Source organism: Saimiri boliviensis, chromosome 13, assembly GCF_048565385.1.
Source record: "Saimiri boliviensis isolate mSaiBol1 chromosome 13, mSaiBol1.pri, whole genome shotgun sequence".
Taxonomy (NCBI): domain Eukaryota; kingdom Metazoa; phylum Chordata; class Mammalia; order Primates; family Cebidae; genus Saimiri; species Saimiri boliviensis.
The window spans coordinates 42,618,014-42,638,499 of NC_133461.1; the positions used below are offsets into that span (position 1 = coordinate 42,618,014).

The window sequence follows — 20,486 nt, forward strand, 5'->3', positions numbered from 1 at the left end:
ATCTCCACTAAAAACACAAAAATTAGCCAGGCATGACGGCGCGGGCCTTGTAATCCCAGCTACTTGGGAGGCTGAGACAGGAGAATTGTTTGAACCCGGGAGGCAGAGGTTGCAGTGAGCCGAGATCGCACCATCACGCCACTGCACTCCAGCCTGGGAGACAGAACAAGACTCCATCTTTAAAAAAGAGAGAGAGAGAGAGAGAGAGAGAGAGAGAGAGAGAGAGAGAGAGAGAGAGAGAGACTTGTATTCTAGCTTCTCTAGTTTAAAAATAATAATAATCAGCCAGGCTCACTGGCTCATGCTTGTAATCCCAGCACTTTGGGAGGCCGAGGTGGGTGGATCACAAGGTTAGAAGTTCGAGACTAGCCTGGACAGCATAGTGAAACCCCATCTCTACTAAAAAGTACAAAAATTAGCAGGGCATGGTGGCGGGTGCCTATAATCCCAGCTACTCAGGAGGCTGAGGGAGGAGAATCACTTGAACCTGGGAGGCGAAAGTTGCAGCGAGCTGAGATCGCACCACTGCACTCCAGCCTGGGCAACAGAGCTAGACTCCATTTCAAAAATAATAATAATAATATGCCACTACTGAGGGAGCCACCCAAATAACAAAATCCTAGTAGCTGATTAGCTGCCCCCTAGCAATGGGGTGCTTGCCATCTCCAGTCACCACAGTTGACTTTCCTTGTCCCCTGTCACCCCCAGTGACTCTCATACACCTGACTGCCCTGACTCAACATAACCTACTACCTATAAATAATAGGTTCTGCTCCTTCCTATCCTAAAAACCATTTGCCTCAATCACCCCAAATGCAAGCTACAACCTCCTCCTTTCTCCTCTCTAAAGTATCTCCTCAAGGAATGGTCTACATTTGCTGTCACCACTATGTCACCATGCACCCACTCCTATCCCCTGGTAATAGATTTCCGCTCTTCTCCCTCTGCTAAAACTACAGATGGCAGAGAAAGAATAAGAAATCTTTTCACCTTCCTGCCTGTTCAACAGCACTGGACATCAGCAACTGTCTTCTTTATAAGGGCTCCTCTATTAGCTTTCCCAACTCTGCCCTCGCTAATCCTTCTAGTGAGGAAGCCATGTAGACCTCCCTATGGTTCAACACCTGAAAACACCTCTGCATGCCACACAGCTTTCTTTAGTGCGTCCTCTTCACAGGCCCCAGATACGCAGCACACTCCTTCTCCCATGAAACCCTGCTCACAGCCTTCCATGTCTTGGAGCTCCTCTCAAGGGAAAACAACAATAGGAAAACGACCTCAGTACCAAGACAAGTACATTGATTTATTCAACATTTACTGATCACTTTTCAGGTGGTAGGCAGACCAGTAAGAGAAGGTCCCTACCCTTACCTAAGAGATTCATAGTCTAAAAGGGACAGGTATAAACAGAGAGTGGTAACATGATACATACAATAATAAAGAAAAACAGAGATACTAAGGTGAAGGCCAGAGGAGCTTGCTGAGATAAATACCAGAGCCTGATCCCCAGCCTCAGACATATTCACTACCACCATTTAGTCCAGGCCTCCTGTAAGAACCTCCCAACTGATCTCCATGCCTCCCCTTTACCCAACCCACCCAAATCCATTCTCCACACTGCAGCAGGGGTGATCTGCTTAAAATCAGAAGCAGAGCTCTCCCCTACTCAAAACCTTTCAACAGCACTGAGAATGAGGTCTTGCATCAGCTATTCCATGCTAATTTTTCTACCTTCACCTCACCCCCACCATCCCTTGCACCAATGGCTCTTCAGCTACACTGAAATTTCAGTTCCTTAAACTGAATGAGTTCTCTTTGCTATACAGTCTCTGTGCATACCAGTCTTTTCTACCAGAATCCTCTTGCCCACATTCTTTGTATTATTAAAATCTTTTTGACCTCTGTGTCTCAGCTGAAATGTCATTTCTCCCATTGTTTACTTAATTGTCTCTATTTTTATCTTCCTCATTAAATTGTCTGATCAACAAAGACAGGATCCATGCCTGTTTAGTCCCCATTGCAGTCAGTCATGGTGCCTGGCACAAGCAGATACTCAATACATATTTGCCCAATGAGGATGTAAAAGTCACATTCCTCCTCTGAACCCGTAACTGTAAGTATCCCCTCAGGTTTATTTCTCAGCCCATTCTACCACTCCCTGTTTTCATCATTTCAATGCTGATGATGCTCATCTGTCCCTCCAGACCTGACCTCTCCCAACAAGATGCAGTCTTTCAACTATGATGGCTGCAGGACAGTTCCACCTGGAATCCTTCTCTGACACCTGCAACTGGACATGTTCCAAGACACACTGATTAACTATTTTCAAACTCTGCTTTTTTCCATTGCTGTTAATGGTGACATCCCTTACAAATCAAGTGATTGACTTATTTTTCCTTCACCCATTGACGAAACCATCTGATACCATTTCTAAAAATGCACCTGTATGTTCCTGCATACAATGTCATGTGAGCTAGTGCACTAGACTCATTTCCTACCTGTAGTCTTTTGAAATAACAATCACTCACCTACATGTATGTTAAAGCTTAATTCTGATTGTGTCCATCAATGCCCTCATCAAAATCCTTCAACAGCTGCCTCCTGCATTCTAAAGAACATCCATAATCTTCTTGTTGGTATTCAAAGCCCCTCTCAATCTTGCCCAAAATATCCAAGCAAGGTAGTCTAGTTAGGTGGTTAAGACCATAATCTCTGGAGCCAGACTGCCAAATTAAATGCACAAACATGGGGACAGGTTTACCTGTCCAGCTTTACTACTTATCTTCTCAGTGCCATTTACTTTTGTTACAAAGAGCAAATGAATTAATATAAGTAAAGGACTTAGAAATTTGCTTGGTATGCGGCCAGAGCTATTCTAAATTGTGATTTATTTGTGTTCTGCTTCCTCATCTCCAATTATCAATAGCCTACATTCACGTCTGTCTGAACCAACTTACTATTACCCTAGTATTCATCAGACTTTCCCTTCTGAGGCAGGACCACAGCATAAGGACCAGCTGATAAGCTGCCAGTGTTGCATCCCCTCCTCAAAGCATTTCCAGTGAAAAGCTTCTGCCACAAAGGTCCTTTCTCTCCAGGAGTACGTATATATCTCATGCACTGAAATGCCCCAGAGGTTGCTCATCAAAGGCTTTCCAGCCCTCTTCAAAGATTCTCAGTCTAAATTAACCACCTTTTTCTTCCCTCTACTTTCTCATTCCCCTCACAGGTTTCAGATCAGAGACCATGTTACTGTCATTTTCTATACCCAGTGGCACAGCTGTTTTAGTCATCTTCTGCCCCCTGTCTAAGTAAAAGTCGAAACTCTCATGGCTACTCTCCCTGTATCAGTCCTATTACTTCAGATAGTGTTCCCTTTCCATGGAAACACTTAAATTAAAATTAATTCTGCAGTCCTAATATGAACAGAATATGGGCTTCAATCACCAAAGCATCAGGCCTCTCACTAAGACAGTGCTGCCTTCCTACCTTTTTTATAGTTGCTGCCATGCATGGGGACTTGTAAATGTTAGTCAAGTGTTTCCTGCTAACTCACTAATTCCTAGGAATGGAAAATGAGAGTTTCAATACTCCCAGATAATTTCTCCCACTCTTTAACCTGAAAGAAAACAATAAATTATAAAACATAATGTGTAGTTTCCAAAGGACAACCCAATAACTTAATGTGTATCTCTACCATGCAATGCAAATTTTACTCCTTTCTACAAATGAACTGATACTTTAAAATATATCCTTTTTTCAATGAGAAAGAAGTTATAACTTCCGAAGACATAAATAACTAGCAAGAATTATGACACTTAAACCTAAAGAACTGTCTTCAAACACTTCCTGGTTCCCATAGAACTTTGTCCTATACTCAAGGTTGTCAATCAAAAGATAACATACTGGAAGCCAATACTTAGACATCTTTACAGAACCCAAACCAGTCATATGTTCTCTAACATTAGAAGTCATAAATTATAATGAAGGATTTAAAAGAGTCTTATAATAATTTCTAAGAATTTATTTTATAATTTGTAAAAATTTGTAAGAATTCTAAACACTGAAGAACAAATAGATCACCTGAAATCACAAATGTACTCTCAACTCTCATTACTGCTGCTATATCTGCCCTCAAAACAATCCCAAACATCCCTCCACATTAAGGACTAAAACGGGCTTCATATTGAAGGTGTCCCTACGAAAATCCATGGAAAACAGCAGAGAAGTTCAAACTGAATGGCTAATCACTGGTTTATCATTTTAAAAAGAATCAAGCAGTAACATTCCAGGCAGTGCTAATCAAAGTCTAGTCCCTAGAAGGTAAACTGGCATCCACCTAGTCCATGAGAAGGTTAAGGAGAGAGGGTGAGGAATAAGCATTTAGAAACTTTGGTAACAGTATAACAGAGAAATGTTACATCTACTGAATCCAGTAATTTTTAAAATGGAAATTATATGTTGCCATTTTTAATTTCATTTTCCTTGCAATTCATATTTTACATATATTAGGAAAACATCAGCCCATGAAAAGAAGAAATGTTAAAAACTGATCCTTCAGGGATATTCAATTCCAGGAAGATGAAGCAGATGTATTTTCCCTATTCCTCCCACTAAGTACATCTGAAAACTCTGAACATTACATTTAAAACAAACATTAGAAGATTCTTAACTGTGGAGAGAAGGAGGCAAACTAGCTAGGGACCTCAGGCTGCAAGGAACAATAATATGGTGAGTTCCCTGAGACTTACTTTTGCCACACATACCCCAGATTTCTGGAGTTGAAAACGGCAGCAATCTGAAACCTGGAAACATTAACAGGAGCAGAGGGGGCAAAATAAAAAGCCAAAAGACCAAGAAAGGGATATCCTACTGAGACAGAAAACTGATAGGAAAATACCACTTTACTCCAGACACACATCACAGAGAGAACTGTGGCCCTACCCTGACCCAGGCCAACAAAAATCAGGTGGATACCCTAGACTTTACATACTTACTGGGTTATAATAAGGCACCCACCTCCCATACTCCAAGGTGGTGTTGAGAAGGCAAAGTAAGGAGCCCAAGCTTTCATTTACATCAGCTGGTAACAAGGCACGCTTCCACACACCCTCTCTCTGGACATCCTGGATCTCTACTCCCACCTGGTGGAAAAAAGATACTGTACCTCTTGGGTCAAGAAAGGCCCAAGTGGGAAGCCTATACCTCCAATTTTTCCTAGTGATCACTAGACAGTGCCACATGCCTTCCCCTGCCAACCTTCCCCTGCCAGAGTGGTATCAAAACAAAGCCAGCTAAAACAGAAGGCTTAAATAAGATCCAGAATCTCACAGCATAATTTAAAAGCATCCAGGTTTTAATTTAAAAATCACTCATCGAGTTACCGGGGAAGATGGCTGCCTAAGAACAGCTCAGGACTTCAGCTCCCAGTGAAAGTGCAGGGGGTGAGTGGACGCCGCATTTCCAGACGAACTCTTATTGCCCACAGACCAGGAGATACCCAGGCAGAGGGGTCGCCAGCGTCGCAGTCCCAGCCGGTGCGGCTGTTTTGGCCCCCGCGGGGCTGATTCCGTCCACGCGGCTGCTGTGACCACTCCCTGTTGCTGCGGTTCTCCGTACAAAAGCCACTGGTCTGGGAGCCCTCTTAGCTGGCGAGCAGAGCCCTGAGACGGCAGAGTTGCCCATTCATCTGAAATAGCGAGTCAGGCCAGGAGATTCCTAGGCAAAAAACCGCCAGGAGCCGGCGCCGCAGTTCCGTGAGTCGCAGCACAGCGCCTTTTCAACAAGCGACCGGAAGGCGGGGTCCTTCAACTTAAAAGAAAAGACTCTTGAGTCAGGGAGCCAGGTGATCAGGCTCGGTTGGTCCCACCCCTCCACCCCCAACAACAACGAAAACAAAAACAGTAATTGGAAACCCCTGGGTTGAGCCCTTCAAACCAAGCACAGCTGAACCGGGACGGTCCGGCTCGGTGGGGGAGGGGCTTCCGCCATTACTGAGACTCTCCACCACTACGGAGGCAGGCTGCCGTTGCCGAGGCAACCCGCCGTTGCCGAGGCAACCTGCCACAACAGAGAGAGTCCGCCATAACAGAGGCAGGGCCACCATTGCCGAGACAGTTCTAACTACGCCCATATAAAAAGGTCTACAGGGAAGAGCTCAGGGCAGCTGGGCGGAGCCCATAGCAGCTCAGCAAAGCCCCTGCGGGCAGGCAGTGGCTAGGCGTGCTGCTAGCTGGGCGGGTCCGACCTGAAAGAAAAATCAAAAAAGGCAGTAGTGCAACGGAAACTCATAAAGCTCCAACTCCCTGGGACAGAGACAGACAACAGGTGGATAAACCCACAAAAATGGTAAGAAACCAGCGCAAAAAGGATAAAACTCCCGAAACCAGAACACCTCTCCTCCTAAAAGGGATCACAACTCCTCATCAGCAAGGGAACCAGACCGGATGGAGAAGGAGGGTGATGAAATGACAGAATCAGACTTCAGAAGGTGGGTAGTAAGAAACTACAGTGAGCTAAAAGAACATGTTCTAACCGAACGCAAAGAAAATAGGAACCTTGAAAAAAGATTGGACGAACTGCTGACGAGAATGGACAGCATAGAGAGGAGTAAAAGTGAATTGATGGAGCTGAAAAACGCAACACGAGAACTTCGTGAAGCATGCACAAGCTTCAACAGCCGAACTGACCAAGCAGAAGAAAGGATATCAGAGGTCGAAGATCAACTCAATGAAATAAAAAGAGAAGGCAAGAACAGAGAAAAAGGCACAAAAAGGAATGAACAAAATCTTCAAGAAATGTGGGACTATGTGAAAAGACCTAATCTACGTCTGATAGGTGTACCTGAATGTGATGAAGAGAATGAATCCAAGCTGGAAAATACTCTTCAGGATATTATCCAGGAAAACTTCCCCAACCTAGCAAGGCAGACCAATACTCAAATCCAGGAAATACAGAGAACACCACAAAGATATTCCTCAAGAAAAGCAACCCCAAGGCACATAATCGTCAGATTCACCAGGGTTGAAATGAAAGAGAAAATGCTAAGGGCAGCCAGAGAGAAAGGTCGGGTTACCCACAAAGGGAAGCCCATTAGACTCACAGCAGATCTCTCAGCAGAAACCCTACAAGCCAGAAGAGATTGGGGGCCAATATTCAACATCCTTAAAGAAAAGAACTTTCAACCCAGAATCTCCTATCCAGCCAAACTAAGCTTCATAAGTGAAGGAAAAATAAAATCCTTTGTGAACAAGCAAGCACTCAGAGATTTCATCACCACCAAACCTGCTCTACAAGAACTCCTGAAAGAGGCTCTACACATATAAAGGAACAACCAGTACCAGCCACTCCAAAAACACACCAAATGGTAAAAGAGCATCAACACAATCAAGAATCTGCATCAACTAACCAACAAAACAGCTAGGTAGCATCAAAATGACAGCATCAAATTCACACATAACAATACTATCCCTAAATGTCAATGGACTAAATGCCCCAATCAAAAGACACAGACTGGCAAATTGGATAAAAAGCCAAAACCCATCAGTGTGCTGTATCCAGGAAACCCATCTTACATGCAAGGATACACAAAGGCTCAAAATAAAGGGATGGAGGAAGATCTACCAAGCAAATGGAGAGCAAAAAAAGGCAGGAGTTGCAATTCTCATCTCTGATAAAATAGACTTTAAAGCAACAAAGATCAAAAGAGACAAAGAAGGACATTACATAATGGTAAAAGGATCAATGCAACAAGAAGAGCTAATGATCCTAAATATATACGCACCCAATACAGGAGCACCCAGATACATAAGGCAAGTTCTTAATGACTTACAAAGAGACTTAGACTCCCATACAATAATAGTGGGAGACTTTAACACCCCATTGTCAATATTAGACAGATCAACCAGACAGAAAATTAACAAGGATATCCAGGACCTGAATACAGACCTGGAACAAGCAAACCTAATAGACATTTACAGAACTCTCCACCCCAAATCCACAGAATATACATTCTTCTCAGCACCACATCACACCTACTCTAAAATTGACCACATAATTGGCAATAAATCACTCCTCAGCAAATGCAAAAGAACAGAAATCATAACAAACAGTCTCTCAGACCACAGTGCAATCGAGTTAGAACTCAGAATGCAGAAACTAACTCAGAACCGCACAGCTTCATGGAAACTGAACAACTTGCTCTTGAATGTTGACTGGATAAACAATGAAATGAAGGCAGAAATAAAGATGTTCTTCGAAACCAATGAGAACGAACACACAACATACCAGAATCTCTGAGACACATTTAAAGCAGTCTCTAGAGGAAAATATATAGCAATGAGTGCCCACATGAGAAGAAAGGAGAGATCTAAAATTGACACCCTATCATCAAAATTGAAAGAGCTAGAGGAGCAAGATAAAAAAAACTCAAAACCTAGCAGAAGACAGGAAATAACTAAGATCAGAGCAGAACTGAAGGAAATAGAGACACAAAAAACTCTTCAAAAAATCAATAAATCCAGGAGCTGGTTTTTTGAAAAGATCAACAAAATAGACAGACCACTAGCCAGATTAATAAAAAAGAAAAGAGAGAATAACCAAATTGATGCAATAAAAAACGATAAAGGGGATATCACCACAGATTCCACAGAAATCCAAACCATCATCAGAGATTATTACAAACAACTCTATGCACATAAACTAGTAAACCTGGAAGAAATGGATAAATTCCTGGACACCTGCATCCTCCCAAGCCTAAACCTGGAAGAAGCCGAAACCCTGAATAGACCAATAACATGGTCTGAAGTCGAGGCAGCAATAAAGAGCCTACCACCCAAAAAAAGCCCAGGTCCAGATGGGTTCACAGCTGAATTCTACCAGACATACAGAGAGGAGCTGATACCATTCCTTCTGAAACTATTCCAGACAATCCAAAAAGAGGGAATCCTTCCCAAATCATTTTACGAGACAAACATCATCCTGATACCAAAACCCGGCAGAGACTCAACAAGAAAAGAAAATTTCAGGCCAATATCCATGATGCACATAGATGCAAAAATCTTCAATAAAATACTGGCAAACTGATTGCAACAGCATATCAAAAAGCTCATCCACCATGATCAAGTAGGATTCATCCCGCGGATGCAAGGCTGGTTCAACATACGCAAGTCCATAAACGTAATTCACCACATAAACAGAACCAAAGACAAAAACCACATGATTATCTCAATTGATGCAGAGAAGGCTTTCGACAAAATTCAACAGCCCTTTATGCTAAAAACCCTCAATAAACTAGGTATTGACGGAACGTATCTCAAAACAATAAAAGCTATCTACGACAAACCAACAGCCAATATCATACTGAATGGGCAAAAACTGGAAGCATTCCCTTTGAAATCTGGCACTAGACAAGGATGCCCTCTCTCACCACTCCTATTCAATATAGTACTGGAAGTTCTAGCCAGAGCAATCAGGCAAGAAAAAGAAATAAAGGGTATCCAAATTGAAAAGGAGGAAATCAAATTGTCTCTATTTGCAGATGACATGATTGTATATCTGGAAGACCCCATCATCTCAGCCCAAAGTCTCCTGAAACTGATAAACAACTTCAGCAAAGTCTCAGGATACAAAATCAACGTGCAAAAATCACAAGCATTCCTATACACCAGTAATAGACTTCAAGAGAGCCAAATCAAGAACGAACTGCCATTCATAATTGCTAAAAAGAGAATAAAGTACCTAGGAATACAACTAACAAGGAACGTAAAGGACCTCTTCAAGGAGAACTACAAGCCATTGCTCAATGAAATAAGAGAGGATACAAACAGATGGAGAAACATTCCATGTTCATGGTTAGGAAGAATCAACATCGTGAAAATGGCCATACTGCCCAAAGTAATTTACAGATTCAATGCTATTCCCATCAAGCTACCAATGACCTTCTTCACAGAACTGGAAAAAAACACCTTAAAATTCATATGGAACCAAAAGAGAGCCCACATTGCCAAGTCAATTCTAAGCAAAAAGAACAAAGCAGGAGGCATCACACTACTGGACTTCAAACTATACTACAAGGCTACAGTAATCAAAACAGCATGGTACTGGTACCAAAACAGAGATATAGACCAATGGAACAGAACAGAGGCCTCAGAGGAAATACAACATACCCACAACCATCTGATCTTCGACAAACCTGACAAAAACAAGCAATGGGGAAAGGACTCCCTGTTTAATAAATGGTGTTGGGAAAACTGGCTAGCCATGTGCAGAAAGCAGAAACAGGACCCCTTCCTGACACCTTACACCAAAATTAACTCCAGATGGATTAAAGACTTAAACATCAGACCTAATACCATAAAAACCTTAGAAGAAAATCTAGGCAAATCCATTCAGGACATAGGTGTAGGCAAGGACTTCATGACCAAAACGCCAAAAGCAATGGCAACAAAAGCCAAAATAGACAAACGGGACCTAATCAAACTCCACAGCTTCTGCACAGCAAAAGAAACAGTCAGTAGAGTGAATCGGCAACCAACAGAATGGGAAAAAATTTTTGCAGCCTACCCATCTGACAAGGGGCTGATATCCAGAATTTACAAAGAACTAAAGCAGATCTACAAGAAAAAAACAAACAAGCCCATTCAAAAATGGGTGAAAGATATGAACAGATACTTTACAAAAGAAGACATACAGGAGGCCAACAAATATATGAAAAAATGCTCATCATCACTGGTCATCAGAGAAATGCAAATCAAAACCACATTGAGATACCATCTCACACCAGTTAGAATGGCGATCATTAAAAAATCGGGAAACAACAGATGCTGGAGAGGATGTGGAGAAATAGGAACACTTTTACACTGTTGGTGGGAATGTAAATTAATTCAACCATTGTGGAAGACAGTGTGGCGATTCCTCAAGGACCTAAAAATAGAAATCCCATTTGACCCAGCAATCCCATTACTGGGTATATATCCAAAGGATTATAAATCATTCTACTACAAGGACACTTGCACATGAATGTTCATTGCAGCACTGTTTACAATAGCAAAGACCTGGAACCAACCCAAATGCCCAACGATGATAGACTGGATAGGGAAAATGTGGTACATATACACCATGGAATATTACGCAGCCATCAAAAACGATGAGTTCACGTCCTTTGTAGGGACATGGATGAACCTGGAAACCATCATTCTCAGCAAACTGACACAAGAGCAGAAAATCAAACACCATATATTCTCACTCATAGGCGGGTGTTGAACAATGAGAACACATGGACACAGGGAGGGGAGCACTACACACTGGGGTCCGTTGGGGAGAAATGGGGGAGGGGTGGGGAGGTGGGAAGTGATAGCATGGGGAGAAATGACAGATACAGGTGAGGGGACGGAAGGCAGCAAACCACACTGCCATGTGTGTACCTATGCAACAATCTTGCATGTTCATCACATGTACCCCAAAACCCAAAATGCAATAAAAAAAAAAAAAAATCACTCATCATACCAAGAACCAGGATGAGCTCAAACTGAATGAAAAGGACATCAGGAAACAGCAACACCAAGATGAGAAGTGTTAGAACTCTGACAACAATTTTAAAGCAGCTGTGATAGACATGCTTCAATAATTACAAGCATGCTTGAAACAAATTAAGAATAAATAAATATGGCTGCACACAGTAGCTCACACCTGTAATCCCAGCACTTTGGGAGACCAAGGCAGGTGGATCACCTGAGGTTGGGAGTTTGAAACCAGTCTGGCCAACATGGTGAAACCCTGTCTCTACTACAAATACAAAAATAGCTGAGTATGGTGGCACATGCCTGTAATCCCAGCTACTCAGGAGGCTCAGGCAGAAGAATCACTTGAACCCAGGAGGCAGAGGTTGTGGTGAGCCAAGATTGCTCCATTGCACCCCAGTCTGGGCAACAAAAGTAGGCAAAAAAAAAAAAAAGAACAAATAAACAGCCTCAACAAAGAGATGAAGAAAAACCTAAAGCAAATTTTAGAGCTGAAAAATACCAAAATAAAAACCTTAGACTTAGCAGCAGAACAAGAGGGAAGGACATAGGAAAGTCACTGGAAGACAGCCCAATATGAATGAGAGAGAACTGGACTGAAGAAAAATTGACAAAGCCTCAAAAACCTGTGGAATCATAACAAAAGATCGGACATTACAGTCATTAGAGTCTTGAAAGAAAAGGAGAAAGAGGGCAGGCTGAAAAAATATTCCAAAAAAATGGTGAAAACTTTCTGTATTTGGCAAGTGACAAAAATTTACAGATTCAGGAATCTGAGTGAACCCCAAGCAGTATAAACCCAAAGAAATCCACACCAAAATGTATCATAATGAAACTTCTGAAAACTAAAGATGAAGAAAAAAAACCTGAGAACAGTGAGAGAAAAATGATTTCTTTCTATGGAGAAAAAATGATTAGAATGACAGTAGATTTCTTCTCAGAAAACATGGAAGCCAGAAAAAAGTGGTATAATTTTTTCAAGCACTGAAAGAACTATCAATACAGAATCCCATACCCAGAGAAAATAACTGGCCTTCTCTCTCCACAGTTAACAGAAATGTCTAGACAAAAACAAGCAAAGACATAGAACTCAACAGCACCATCAACCAATAGGATGTAATTGGCACTTTTAAAACACTCCACCAAATAGGAGCAGAAAACACATTTCATTCAGGGGCCCACGGACAGACCATATTCTGGGCCATAAAACAAACCCCAATAAATTTAAAAGAACTGAAATCACAGAGTATGCTCTCCAACCAAAATGGAAGAAAACTAGAAACCAAAAACAGAGGATGACAGGAAAACTTCCTAATACTTGGGAGTCTTAACAGCCTACTTCAACATAATCCATGGGTCAAAGTGGAAGTCCCAAGATATATAAAAATAGACACTGAATTGAATGAAAACAAAAATACCACAAGTCAGTTTGTGGAACACAAAGAAAACAGTGCTGATAGTGAAACATTGCTAAATGCCCCCATGAATCTAAGTGCAAAATTCCATAACAAAGTATTAGTAAATAGAATTCAGCAATATATGTAAAAAAGTGTTATAATGTGACCAAGTTTCACAACATGGATGTAAGGCTGGCTCAATATTTAAAAATCAATCAATAAATTGCACCATATCAACAGACTAAAAAAGAAAAATCACATGATCAGATCAACAAAAAAACACACAAAAAATTCAATGCTCACTTACGATAAAAACTCTCAAAGACAGGAACAGAGAGGAACTTCCCTAACTTTATAAACAGCATCCATGAAAATCCTATAGTTAACATTATACTTAATAAAAACTGAAGAAATGCTTTCCCCCTAAGATCAGAAAGACTGTCCTTTCTCACCATTTTTATTCATCATAGTGCTGATATTTCAGCTAGTGCAATAAGGCAATTTTGAAAAAGTATGCAGATTACAAAGGAAAAAAATAAAATTGTCCCTTTTTGCAGGTAATACGGTAGTCTAAATAAAAAAATCCCAAGGAATCTCCAAAAGAACTCCTAGAACTAATAAGTAGACTCAGCATGATCGTAGAATACAAAATCAACATATGAAAGTTAATTATATTTCTACATACTAGCAATGAATACATGGACACCAAAATTAAAAATACCATTTACAACTGCTAAAATATAAAAAGAAATATTTACATACAAATATAACAAATCCAATAAAATCTAACAAAACATATGAAAAGGACTTGCATGATACAGCTACATGCTGATGAAAGAAATCAAGGATCTAAATAAATGGAGAAACAACCTGGAGTTCACAGACTGAAAAATGAAACATACGTAGTAAAGACATCAAATTTCCCCATACTGATACAGGTCTACTGCAATTTCTATCAAAAGCCCAGAAAGATTTTTTTTTTGCAGATATAAACAAGATTATTCTACAATTTATATGGAAAAGCAAAGGAACTAGAACAGCTAAAATAACTGGGGAAAAACAAGTGTAGGAGGAATCAGTCTACCCCATGGCAAGATTTATCATAGAGCTACAGTAACCAAAACTGTGTGATGTTGGCAGAGGGAAAGAGACATAGATTAATGGAACAGGATTAGAGAACCCAGAAACAGACTCATATAAATATGCCCAACTGATTTTTTTTCTTTTAGAGACAAGGTCTCACTCTGTCACCCAGGATGGCATGCAGTGGCACAATCATAGCTCATTACAACCTCAAACTCCTGGGTTCAAGGATCCTCCCACCTCAGCTTCCCAGCAGCTGACACTACAGGCCTATGCCCACCACTCCCAGCTCCTTTTTGACAAAAATACAAAGGCAATTCAATGGAGGAATGACAGCCTTTTCAAGCAATGATGCTGAAGTAACTGGGCATCCACAGACACACACATAAACCCACACATAATTTTGACCTAAATCTCAGCTTCATAAAATGGATCATGTAAAACCACAAAACTATTAGGGGAAAAAAAACACAAGAGAAAAATCTTTAGGATCTAGGGCTAGGCACAGATTTTCTAAAACTGACGCCAAAAATAATGATCCATAAAATAAATTGAGAAACTAGATTTTAACAAATTAAAAACTTTTGCTCTGCAAAAGACCTATTAAGGGGATGAAAAGACAAGCTACAGATAAACCACATATCTAGCAAAGGACCAGTATTTAGAATATATAAAGGATAAAGAACTCCCAAAATTTAATAGTAAAAAGGACAAACGATCCAATTAGAAAATGAACAGAAAACAGTTCCCTGAAGAAAACATACAGATGACAAATAAGCACATGAAAAGTGTTCAATATCATTAGCCTTTAGAGAAATGCATGTTAAAACCACAATGAGACATCCCTACACATCTATCAGAATGGCTAAAATAATAGTGACAGGCCAGGCACGGTGGCTCATGCCTGTAATCCAGGCACTTTGGGATGTTCCAGCCATGCTAGAAGATTTTACAAAACAGTTCACCAGTTTTTTTAAAAAAACTAAACATGCAACTACCACACGCCCCAGTAACTGTACTCCTGGGTGTATATCCCATAGAATTAAAGACTTTGTTCACACAAAAACTTATACACAAAAGCTTACAGCAGCTTTATTTGCAATACCCCAAAACTAGAAACAACCAGATGTTCAACAGGTAAATGGTTAACGATCCATAAAAGTACACTCATACTATGGAACACTACTTAGCAATGAAAAGAGAGTCACTACTGATATATGCAACAAACTGATCAATCTCCAGACAATTATGTTGAGTGAATAAAGCCAATTCCAAGACACATTATTCAATTTATAAAACGTTCTTAAAATGGCAAAATTATATAAATGAACAAATTAGTAACTGTCAGGGTTTAAGGAGGGTATGGAGGTAAAAGGGTAGTAGGTGTGGCTACAAAAGAACATAAGGAAATCTTGTGGCCATGGAAATTATCTGTATCTTCACTGCCTCAATGTCACTATCATGGGTCTGAAAATTGCACTATAGCTTTACAAGATGGTACCATTGGGAGCAATTGGGTAAATGAGGATTAAATGAGGACACACAGATATAAATATAAACTATTATCCCTACCCTTAAACACCATGCACTCAAGAGGCATAAATCAACAGTGAATAACTTCATCAAGGAGAAAGGCCTTGAGTAAATCTATGAAAAACAGGCAGCACTTCCACAAGTGGAGGTGGAGAAGGAGACGTCTTGGGAAGGAGAATAAATCACACAAAAAGGTACAGAGCCAGAAATAAGCAAAGTGCCTATGAAGAAAGAGGCATGTTTACAGGATTGTGAAACAACAGAAAAAATGGGATAAGAAGTATGGGGATAATTCTGAAGGGTACCCAAAAGCCAGATGCAGGAGTATAAATGTTACATATCCAGAGAAGCCCTCCTCCCCAAGCCAGCCAACCTGAAGTTCCCCCTACCTACAATTTCTCCAGCATCCTTTACTTTTTCTGTATAGCACTCATCACAAATTGTATTTATGTACTTATTTGCATGGTTTTTCGTTTCATGCTGTCCATCCCCCAGTTATTTTGAGACTACAGCACTGAGTATGGCACACATAATCACTCAATACAGGGGTCTCCAACCCCCAGGCCATAAACCAGTACCAGTCTGTGGCCTGTTAAGAACCTGGCCACACAGCAGGAGGTGAGTAAGGGTGATCAAGCACTACTACCTGAGCTCCACCTCCTTCCTGTCAGATAAGCAGCAGCATTAAATTCTCATAGGCAAACCATACTGTGACCTGCACATGTGAGGGATCTACATTGCACAAGCCTTATGAGACTCTAATGCCTGATGATCTGAGATGGAACAGTTTCATCTTGAAACCATTTCCTGGCCCCCAACCTGGTCTGTGGAAAAACTGTCTTCCATGAAACTGGTCCCTGGTGCCAAAGAGACTGGGGACTGCTGACTCAAGTATTAATTGAATAAATGAACAAACAGTAAGTATTCACTCCTAACTCTCTTCTACGAAGCTGATGCACTCCTCTTCCTTATCTGCCACTCCCTTTGCCTTGGTCCCTCTTTGCCTAACTGCCTTTTCTAACTGATCTTTTTAACGGATCTTCTCTCTTTCCTTCCTCCTCTACCTCAGCGTAGTTCTTAACCCATCAGAAAAATAAAACTCGGAACATAACTGCAATGGTATAACACTCTTCTGAATCTCAACCAATTAGGAACTGTATCCAAGAAATGTATTACTGAAAACAAAGCACCAAAGTTGTATGTTACATTACCATGACAGAGGTATTACAAAAATAAGTAAAAGCAAAAACAGGGTCAACCAGGCTGTGACCTTTCCTGAGTATGGAAAGCTGTCCATCAAGGAAAGCCAGGACAGTATTCCTCAAAACTAACAAAGTTATGCAAAACCAGACAAGACTGAGAAACTGTCACAAACCAAATTACTAAAGAAACATGACGTCTAAATACAATGTAGTACATTGGACTGGATCCTGGAACAGAAAGAAGATATTAATGGAAAAACTGGTGAAATCCAAATAATGTTTGGAATTTAACTAAAAAAAAAAACTATATGAAACACTGATGTATGATTAAGATTCAAAATTATTAGTGTTATTTTACATTATTAAAAAGAGGGATAGGGCATGCAAGTGAGCCAGGAGCAAAACTCCAAAGTAGCTGGAGCGTCACACTGAGAAGTTACTTACAGATCTATCTTCATTTTGACTCTGGTCCTATGCTCTCACCTGAAGCCATGAGAATTACCTTGCCTGTAACTACTTGGGATTAACAACCAGTTTTGTTGTTGTTGGGTTTTCAGCTTTTTTTGAGACAGGGTCTCACTCCGTCACTCTGGAGTAAGTAGGACTACAGACCCATGACACCACACCCAGCTAATGACCACGTTTAACTCTCCTAGCACACTCATTCGTTTACCCAACAAGCATTTACCAAGTGCTGCTTACCAGGCACTGTAAAGTCTCTAGGGATACATGACTGGAAAAGGAAGCCACAATCTCTGCTCTCACAAAGCTTAAACTCTATTCAGAAAGCCAGGCATTTAACAAGTATTTGCATAAACGGTGAGTGCTCCCAAGAGTTTTGCAGTCTGCTGCTTAAGTGGCACCAAACAAACCAGCAGAGCAGTCATTAAACCCAGTTATCACCAGCAAGCTGAATAAAGGCTTCTCAGGTTTCAAAGTGCACACAAATAACCTGAAATCTTGGAAAAGCAGACACTGATTTAGTTCATGTGGAGTGGGGCTTCACATTCTGCATTACTTCGAGTGTGAGGTGACAGGGATGCTGCTGATACAGCATCCACACTTGGAATAGCAGGGCCCTAGAGTACCATGGAAACATCTCAAAGGATCATGTAAAATGCAAACTCCATTAGGGCAAGGACATTTTGTCTCCCTTATTCCTCATATAGCCAGAACTTAAAACTGTGCCTCACAGATCGCATTCAGTAAATATTTACTTACACAATAAGTGGATGTATGATTTAGACCAGGGCTGTTCAACTGTAGCAGAGAACCACATTTAGCTATGGAACACTTGAATAGTGGCTAGTGTGACTGAGGAGTTGAATTTTTAAATTTTAATTTTAACAGCCACATGTGGATAGTAGTTACCACGCTGCACAGTCCAGGTCCGGACACAGATGTGATGTAAAGAGGACTGGACTAACAAGGTCTAGGCTTGAATTCCAACTCTGCTGCTCGGCTTGTGACCTGAAAAGCTGCAACTTCTTAGGGCCTTCACTTCTTCATCTGTGAAATGAAAGACCTCCTAACTCTCAGGGTTCTTGACACGAATTATTGTAAAGCAATGTATTAAACATAAGATATGATCAAAGTGACATTCTCTGCCCTTCAGAAACAGTTCACAAAGACTACTTTGCCTACTGCTCACACTTGACCACAAAAAATGCCAAGTGAGTTTGGTTGACGGTGGGTTAGCTCTGTGGCTTTGAGAACGAGGACAAGGTCATAAATCTAGGGGGTAGGGGAACCTCGTCTAGCCAGGCTGACCAGATAAGAGAAGCAATGACAATGCAAATCATCCCAATTCCTGGTAAATGTTTAAATGGGAACGGTATCGATTATGGGTGAGTAAATGACATCTCATTCATTCATTCTTCTAGGAAAAGCTGCCACATTACCTAAAGCCCGCTACTTCCCAACCACAAACATTTAATTCAGGGCCGGGTCCTCCTTTGGGGCTGCGGGCCGGGAAGCCCCCTCCCCCGCTGCCGGTGTGTCCTCCCCTCCCCCGTCGCGCAGCGAGGGTCAGGCTGGCACTGCCGTTCCAAGCACCACACGGCCGAACCCAGAAGCCATATTTAGCTTTATTTTTGTCAATAAAACAAACTTCCGTCTTCTAAAGAAAAACGGTTCTAACTCAATGTCAAACTAGGACGGAAACTCGCTGCTCGCCGCAACTGCCAACCAGAGACGCCGCGTGTCCAACGGCCCCGGGGTCCCAGACCCGAACTCGCGCCCAGCGCGCCCGCGCCCCGGTCCCAGGCAGCGCCGGCCACAAAGGGACCGGGGACGCGGCCGCAGTGGGGCCTCCTCCTCCACCTCCGACCCGCGCGAGCAGTAGCGGATCCGGGACGGCCCGGCCGCGGGCGAACACTCACCTCGCTCGGCGCGCGGCGCCGGCGGCGGCGGCAGGCGCTCCTCGGGGCCGGCCCGGGCGGTCGCGGCGCGGTCCCGCGGGCCGCAGCGCGGGCGCTACTCTCGGGCCGCCGTCCGCCGCGCCGCCTCCTCGGCCACTGCCGGCGGCTCCCCGGGCAGGCGGACGGGCGGGTCCGGCCCGGGCCCCGCCTCCGCCGCGCTCGCCCCCGCCTCCGCGCCCGGCCTCACGGGCTCGGCGCGCTACTCCGGGCCGCCCTGCATGCCGCCGCCGCCGCCGCTCGCTCGGGGCTGCTCCGCGCGGCAGGCCCGGGCCGCAGGGCCGCCGCGCAGGCCGCTCGGGCGCGGTCTTCCCTGCGCTGCGTGCTCGGCGGCGGCGGCCCGTGCGGCTGCGCGGGGGAGGCGGGAGCGCCGGCGCTCACCCGGATGCGCGCCCGGTCCGCTGCGGCTAGCCCACCGCGGGGCCGCTGCGCTCCCAGCGCGCCGCGCCTCTTCCCGGCCGACCGCCCAGGCCCGGGCCCCACTCCCAGGGCTACCGGCAGGGCCAGGCCAGGCTGAGAGGTGCCCCCGACCCTGGGTCGGGACAAAGAGGCGGCTGCAGCAAGTCAAAGACAACTCGGGCCGTGGCGCATCAAGCGGGTCACGGGGTGGGAGATGAGCCCTCACCGCGGATCGGTCCCCGGGCCGAGCGCAGGGCCGCCCCAACCTGGTGGGGCTGCCCGAGGCGGCCGCAAGCGCGGGAGCTGGAGCGCTTCCAGCCGCGCCGAGCCCGCGCCTGGCGACCGCGATGCAGGAGGCCCGAGACCGAGGGAGGATGGCGAGAGCGGAACCCCGCGCCCCGCGCCTCCGCAGGCACATGGGTCTCAGGGGGCAGCAACGCCCGGGCTCTTGCGGAACCGGGACTGTTTCGGGAAGTGGCTCCCGCCCAGTATGGGGAGAGGGGCCCTTCCTCTGTGCCCCCTTGGGAAACACTGCTTGATACAATTCCAATACCCAGCTCTACCTTGCCCTGAAGATAGAAGACAAAACCCTGGTCTGTCACTCACGCGAGGCATAACCAACCGTTCTTTTAATAAGTTAATTTTCTACTTAAATCTTTGAGAGGTTTGTGTCTTATTGCTTGCCAACCAAGAGCTGCAATAAGAGATTACTTTATAATGTTTAAGTGGTCCCACTTTTAAATTTATATTGCATCTGTTCACATAACCAAAAGGCTGTCAGCAAAAAAAAAAAAAAGCAACCCTCTTCACTGAAAATTATCTCTGGAATTTTATTATCCTGTTTTGTACATATCTGCATCTTCCAAGTATTCTAAAATAAAAGATAAAAGTTACTATTTTTAAAGTACTTATATAATACTTTGAAACAAAGTCAAT

General features: G+C 43.1%; 2 protein-coding genes across 2 annotated transcripts in view; both read right to left on the reverse strand.

Annotated features, from left to right (window-relative positions):
• GALNT1 (polypeptide N-acetylgalactosaminyltransferase 1) overlaps window positions 1-18,875 on the reverse strand; it is a 131,443-nt gene extending 112,568 nt beyond the window's left edge. The window contains exon 1 of the mRNA XM_074383579.1: window positions 17,956-18,875. The gene's annotated coding sequence lies outside the window, so the exon portion shown is untranslated. The remainder of the gene's footprint in view (window positions 1-17,955) is intronic.
• LOC141580798 (uncharacterized) overlaps window positions 1-20,094 on the reverse strand; it is a 36,504-nt gene extending 16,410 nt beyond the window's left edge. Inside the window, exon 1 of the mRNA XM_074383580.1 lies at window positions 19,116-20,094. Within this exon, the coding sequence (XP_074239681.1) occupies window positions 19,354-19,968 (615 nt within the window). The 5' untranslated portion in view covers window positions 19,969-20,094 and the 3' untranslated portion in view covers window positions 19,116-19,353. The remainder of the gene's footprint in view (window positions 1-19,115) is intronic.
• Window positions 20,095-20,486: the final 392 nt, after the last annotated feature.